At 43.1% G+C, this 7,072-nt stretch overlaps 1 protein-coding gene across 1 annotated transcript in view; it reads left to right on the top strand.

Moving 5' to 3' along the window:
• Positions 1-1,000: 1,000 nt before the first annotated feature.
• Positions 1,001-7,072, top strand: part of NARS2 (asparaginyl-tRNA synthetase 2, mitochondrial (putative)) — a gene marked incomplete at its 5' end in the record, with an annotated part of 14,525 nt that continues 8,453 nt past the window's right edge. Inside the window, 5 exons of the mRNA XM_010295545.1 lie at positions 1,001-1,099; positions 1,538-1,575; positions 3,360-3,426; positions 4,913-5,050; positions 6,426-6,523. Coding sequence (XP_010293847.1) covers positions 1,001-1,099; positions 1,538-1,575; positions 3,360-3,426; positions 4,913-5,050; positions 6,426-6,523 — 440 coding nt within the window. The remainder of the gene's footprint in view (positions 1,100-1,537; positions 1,576-3,359; positions 3,427-4,912; positions 5,051-6,425; positions 6,524-7,072) is intronic.

The raw sequence follows: 7,072 nt of genomic DNA, 5'->3' as shown, positions 1-7,072 counted from the left end.
CTGAGATGACATGTGGCCCATCTGCATTGCCCTGTGGCTTACAAAGGAGATGAGAGTAAGGGGGTGATTTTGAAGAAGAATTGGGATCGGCAGTACTAAATGGGTATCAGCTACCTGCTTTGTGCAGGCAAGGGACTACGAGCAGTCATGGAAACTCTTAATCTGCATGACAGCAAGTGTCTTGGATGATCTGCTTTGCTTAACCAAAAGAGAAAATTACTCTTAAAACGGGTTGATCAAAATGCAGTGGCATCCCATGTGGGGGCTTTTTTTGTTTATAACCAAAATTACATTTTAATTTCTTAATGGGTGAAGCCCATTTTACTGGGTAAGTATATCCAAATTGGATGATAATGTCATTTAGCTAATCCACATTAGTTTAGGGAAATGAAACCACATCTTTTTTTAGTTTCTCAAACGTCCCTGCATTGATGTGTCCTCCACTTCAGCTCTCTGCTCGTCTCTGTACGTGTTCAGTTTGCTTTGCTGTTTCTGCACAGAGTCTTTCTAGCTGGGATCTGTTTGATGGGCTGGCTCTGCACAGTACATGTTTATTCTCCTCTCCTTTAGTTCTGCCTCTTGTAACAACAAAGCAGAAAACCAGAATTGCTTATTACAGGAAAGGCACCTCACTCATAATTAATCTGGGACCAGTCACCACAAATGATGGTACTGTGTGTGGTGGCTGACCAGGACTGCTGCTTTAATATTTTAGCTGTGCTTATTTTCACTGGAGATACCTGACTGAAGATATTGAATCCATCAGTAGGTGCTGAAGCACTAAACCCATAGCAGAAACAAAAGTTCCAGTCCTCTTCAGCTACTGAGCAAGCCTGCTAATTAGGAACATTAGCAAGCTGGTACCCTTTTATGCAGTCTGACCATGCAGAACGACAGAAGCTCCTTCTGTACCCTTTGGCTGATGTGTACCGTGTTTAATTTATAGTCTGGGACATCTAAGCAGTGATCATTTTTCATGCACTCCTGTTTTCTCTTTTAGGTTATGGAAGATCTTTTCAAGACAGCAACAAGCACTGTGTTCTCCAAATGTCCTCGTGATGTTGAGCTTTTTCATAAATACGTATCTCCTGCCCAGAAGGTAATAATTGTGACATGAAAGAGCTGCAATCCTGTTACACATTTTGGGGGCTTTTCGTTATAGGGAGGTTTAAATTTTTATTTTTACTTTTTTTTACTGTGTTGTCCTACGTTAACAAAATGTGAAGAGCTAAAAGTTAGTCTGAGCTTAAGTGAGTGTTCAGTCCAACACAGAGAGGATGCACAGCTTTCTGTAGCTGGTAGCAAGTGTGGTAGAACTGTAGCTGTCACATCATCTAGCAGCCTCTGAATCATGAGCTCCAAAAATCAGGTACCCTTTTAGCACTGAATGGCTGGGAATGGATTTTGGCCCCTATCTGGATCACAGTGCAGACCTACAAATCAAAACTTAGAGGGAGGTAGCTTTCCTGAGTTTCTTCTGAGCCCCTCAACTCTTAAAAGTAGCTTTACGTTTTTTTTTTCTCTTGTTTTGACCAAGGACAGGTTGGAACAAACGCTGAAGAACAAATTTGTGACGTAAGTTCTTCTCTCTGAAAATTATCTGGAAGAGGGCTTTTGGGGAAAAGGTTCCTATTTTGTGTAGGTTCTTTTTCTTTCCCAACTCAATGTCTTCGGGGTTAGCATCATGTCTCTGCAAAAGCGTGAATTGCTGTTCCCTTTGCACTGTTCGCCAACTGTCCTCTCATCTCTGCATGACACTGGCATCTGAATCTGCTGGCCTTTGGCTTTGCTTCCCTGGACAATATTCTCTTTCTGTCAGGGTATCCTTCTTCCAGCACATACCTGTACAGTGGTTTGCTCACTGTCTTGCTTGGTTTTGGCTTTGGTGCTCTGCCTTCCTTCACACTTTCACTCTAACAGCTCCCTTTTTGTGAAACTATTTTTTGATATTTAAAAATCCCAATTGGTTTTCTATTTTGGTTGCTTGTGCAACTCCTTTTCCCAGTTCCCTGCATGCTAAAGAACTGAAGGGTTTTGGTTTCCCTCCTTGGCCCCTGAATGTCTCCTCTTCCCTACTCTTTCCTATCTCTTCAAATAGTGGCACTGTCCATCCCAAAGAACACTGTAGGGCTGCTCAGCCCAGTGCTGGTTTTCCTGTTAAGCAGCTATAGCCACACTTGGGCAACAGGATCGTTCATGATAAATCCTCCTTGTGCCTGAACAGACACCATGGGAGACCTCAGTGAAGTCACTCTCTCCCCATACCAGTCCTTCTCTCTTTGGACCTAACTGATATTCCTGAGAGGGCAGAGTTTCACTCAGCTTCTCCCACGGTCCAAGGAAAAAGAAAGTGATGCAGCCCATCCTCCTCTCCCTCTCTGTCTCTCTCTTCATCGACTGCTGGCAGATCAGGGACATTCCTGGGTTACACATATCACCTACATGCATTGAACCTGTGCCAGTGATAGACCTCATTTGGATCATGGCCTTGCATAACCCAAACACATGGAGCAATATATTCCTTCCTGAGGTATTTCCTCCAAAAGCCTTCCCTGTATAAGTGAAACCCTGTAGCTGGGTGTAAAGAGCTTGTGCTCTTTAGGGAATTCGGTTTATAATTTGATTTAGTCAGAGAGATGAAATTATTGTGATCAGGTTCTTTCTTCTCTCTGTCTGCAACATTTGCTTGGTATGCAAAAAACTTGTCCGCAAAAGTATCTTCCATTGAGTGTTAATTTCCACTTATCAAGACCTGCAGTATCTCTCACTGCACTTTTTCTGTTTGCTCTGCCATGATGCTGTTCTTTTGTACTGGTGGAAGTTGGTGGAGAACCTGCTCTCAGATCTGTCAGAGGAGTTGAGAAACATTGCTGCAAATAAATCTCACATTCTTTTCAAAGTAAAACGAAGATGTTTGAGCTACAAGCCCTTTGTGCTCTGGGCTGTTATTTTTACCTAACACCATCCTCAACAGCAGAGCTATGTTGTTGGAGCTATGCCGATGAGGACACATTGTTTTCTTTTAAAAAAAAAACCCTACAAATTTCTAGGAAGCAATTCTCTGCAGAACACAATTCTGACTGAAATGCATCATTGCAATAATGCAAAAGTGTCTTGAGAGCTTAGCACTTCCTGCCCCGCATGTAGCTGAAGCACAGGAAAACAGGGTTCTTGCCATATAAAATGGTTTTTGGTTTCTGTCCAGAGCAGCATTGCTGGGAAGTCTGACATCACAGCACAAGTTGGCATAGTGGTGGGGAAATGCCTCATTGATTTTCCAGTGCAGCACTTAGCCAGAAAACTTTCTTGTTATTCCTTTCGTAGTTATCTTAAAGACTTTTTTTTTTTCCCTCTTGCAGAATTTCCTACAATGAAGCAGTGGAAATTTTGAAGCAAGCTTCTCAAACTTTCACTTTCAAGCCAGAGGTAGGCAGTTGCCTGGTGGCTTGTCCCTCTGCCTGTTCATGTACACAGCCAGCCTGAACACTGTAGATCTCATTTCTCTCTCTCTCTGGTACCACAAGAATTGTTACTTCACACAGGTTATCTGCCTCCTGGGGTTTTTGCTCAGTTGTGACCCAGGTATTATTTTTGCCCTTTGGGACTGAAATGGGAGTAGTAGAAGGAGTAAGATTGGTAGCAGAAGAACATGTAACATTTGCAAGGAAGTGATGAGCTTGCTGTTGAAGGACCCAGGCTTTGTCAAAAGCATTTCTCTTTCCTGTATCCGAGTAGTGCCAAGTGTGTTGTGGATTCAGTAGCAGCCATCTAAGAGGGTTGCTGCAATAGTCCTCAAATAAAGGAATTATATTAGAATAGCACCAGAAGTCTGACAAAAAGCCAAAACCATGTCAAAATACCATGTAATGTAGATGTAGGTAAAGGGAATCCCTTGTCTTTCCAAAGCATAGATGTTGACTGGGAATAAGAATCACATGCTAGTCTTTCTAACACTGTTAGGTTATGGTTTTCTAAAAATCATATTTTGCCTTATTTCAAACACACACACCAGAGGGAGAGCACTTGTGGTGGTGCTCATCTCGTGTATACTGATTAATCTTAATCTCATTCTGAGGAAAATAACCATCTGGTCAAAGCCTCCTTCGTGGACGGTTGGGTAACTGTCTCATCTCTGTGTACAAGTGGGTGCAGGACCTCAAATCCTATATCTGTACTACCTTGATCTGAGAGCAAACTCAGAATATTTTCAGATGAAGAGAGTGCAGAATATCTGTTGCCCTCTTCTCTTCCCCTTCCACTCCCCCAATATTCTTTGCACATCCTAAAGTGGGCTGAAGGTCTGTAGTCAAAAGCCACAGAATTTATAACATCACTGGAAGAAAGGAGAAGTGAAGGGCATTGCAAATGTCTAAGGTTTCTGATAACAAAGAGTTAGTTGATAGGATGCTGGGTTTTCTTAAGTGAGAATTAATGTAGCATGTAACAGGACACAGCAGGGAAGAGAGCAGTCAGCCTAGCAAAGCTGTTTTCCGTATATCGGAGGTAATACTGAAATAAGGCTGGTTTGCTGGGTTGAGTAAGCTGATTTTGGATAGGTGCCTATTTCCCTTAAGCTATGTGGAGGGTGCTTTTGGTGTTTTTTGGTTGGTTGGTTGATTGGTTGGTTTTTTTGATGATTTGATACCAGATGCTTGGGCTTGATGCAGGGATGATCTGGCCCTGTTCTGTGGAAGATAAACCATGTTATTTTCATTGCTTTGCTCTGCCTTAAAACTCATGAAACTCTGTCTGCTTAGCAAATTTTCCCAGTGGGCTGCGTGAGGAGTTGCTGTGCTTGGTTTCATGTTATTCAAAGCTGCACATCTCTCCTCTGCAGAGATTTTGCTGTGTCTCTTGCCACAGTCAGGAGGCACCAAAGCAGGATCCCAGGTCCCTTTTGCTGTCTTTACAGTGGGGCTGTGACCTCCAAACAGAACATGAAAAGTACCTGGTGAAGCACTGTGGTGAGGTTCCTGTGTTTGTCATTAACTACCCATACGACCTCAAACCTTTCTACATGCGGGACAATGAAGATGGACCTCAAAACACAGTGAGTCCATGGGTCACACTTCCACCTCCTTTTTGGCTAAGCATGTCTTAGTCTACTGATAGATAGATGAGGATGGTCTTCTACTGGGCCTCCCACTCAAGAAGCCCAAAATAAGACATGACCATCTGGTGATCCTGTCCAGTCTTCTTCCTGTTGTAGAAATCACAAAATCACAGAAATCACAGAAACACTAGGTTGGAAAGGACCTTCAAGATCATCAAGTCCAACCATTAATCCAGCGCCACCATGTCCCCTAGACCATGTCCTGAAGTGCCACATCCACACGTTTTTTGAACACTTCCAGAGATGGCGACTCCACCACCTCCCTGGGCAACCTGTTCCAAAAAGGAAATCTGGAAACAGGAAAAAAACCTGTTCCAAAAAGAAGAAATCACCAAAGCAGGAACAACAGGAGGAGGAAGGTTCAGGAGTTGGATAGCATTAAGTTTTTGCTTAAGACCCTTAAGATAGGTTTGCCATAGGTTATTCCTTTTCCTGGTAAACTTCTGTACTCCTAGGTGAAATGCCTAGAATTGCCTAGCTCCAAGCAGTTCACGATTCTCTTGTCGTCCAAATCTACCATCCATGTAATCCTCAAATAGCAGATGGACACAGGACGTAAACTCTTCCTCCACAAGTCTCATGCTTTGGAGATGTGATATCCCAATTGAACTGAGACAACCTGAAACATTAATTCTACTAAAAAGAGGAACTATCCCACTGTGTGCCACTGTCACTTCACTGGCTTTAATTCTAGCAACAGTTCAGCTTTGGGATAAGAGAAGTAACTCTACAAAACAGAGAAGAAAACCAGGCCAAACCTAACAGTTTAGGTGATAACACTGGGATCCTAACACTTGGATCAGCACATCAGTGCCATTGGTCTATTCATATCATTACCACTAGAGCTGGCTCAAGGAATGGGGGCAGACAGCGTAAACACAAGTTACAAGCATCAGTGCAGCTTAAACTCTAAGGAAAACAGGGCTTTGGGAAACTTGCCCGTGTGTCTTTGCCTCCTTGTGAGCTGCTTTTGGGTTTTTTATACCCTGCACAGGCTTGCTTACATGCATAGGTGGTCACCAAAATAACCTGGTGGGATTCAGTTCACACCACCTGCTGTAGATGTCCTCAGTCTGGACCATCACTGTACTTGTTTAGGTTTTCTGTAGACTTACTGATGTTTATCATTGTAAAGTTCCCTCCTATCAACAAGGGACTTTGCAAGCATTTGCAAATAGTTACTTAAGTGTCCTGGACTCAATAAAAGAATTACAGAAGGTTTTTACAAACAGCTATCCAGTGTCAACTGTACTTCCGCTGTAGACTGTATGGCTACATGGCATGACTTAATGTTAAGTTTCTTTCTTTTAAGGTTGCAGCTGTTGATCTCCTTGTACCAGGAATAGGGGAGTTGTGTGGAGGCAGCTTGAGAGAGGAGCGACTGCCCTTCCTCGAATCACGCTTGCAGAGGTATGGAAAACCCACAGGTACCAGGAGACTAGCCTGACCAAGAGAGTGTTTCAGCAGCTCTCAGTGGTTGGCAAAACAGAGAACTGGAAGGGCAGCTAATACTTTTTTAAAAATCCTTATTTGTTGTCTTTGAGATGTCTATTTATCCCAGTAGATGAACTGGTGAAGAAAGTCTTGTGCTTCTACTGTAGGTAGGCAAAGTGCCTCTCTGTTTTAGCTCATTGCTGGAGGGTTTGTTTTATGCTAGGAGGCCAGGGCAGCAGAATGCCTCAGCTCTGCTCGGACTGTCTGGGTCTGGTGTGAGGCACTTCATCCTTGAGCCTTTTCTTCAGAGCTTTTGTGGCTGAGAGTGGATTGCGAAGGTGGAAGTTATCATGTAGACAGAGCTTAGATGTATTTGTCATCACATTCTGTAACTGAGAAACTGCAGTTTTGGTTGGAAGCATTCCTAGCTGTGATGCAATTGGCCTCAGTGGCATCTCTTAGGAGAATACAGTTTTTTGCTAACAGTTTGGTGAGAAGCTTCATTGGAAGTGCTTGGGATCTGTA

Source organism: Phaethon lepturus, unplaced genomic scaffold (assembly GCF_000687285.1).
Source record: "Phaethon lepturus isolate BGI_N335 unplaced genomic scaffold, ASM68728v1 scaffold53799, whole genome shotgun sequence".
In the NCBI taxonomy this organism is placed as follows: domain Eukaryota; kingdom Metazoa; phylum Chordata; class Aves; order Phaethontiformes; family Phaethontidae; genus Phaethon; species Phaethon lepturus.
The sequence above is the reverse complement of the archived record's forward strand: the minus strand, read 5'-3'. Positions and strand labels throughout refer to the sequence as shown.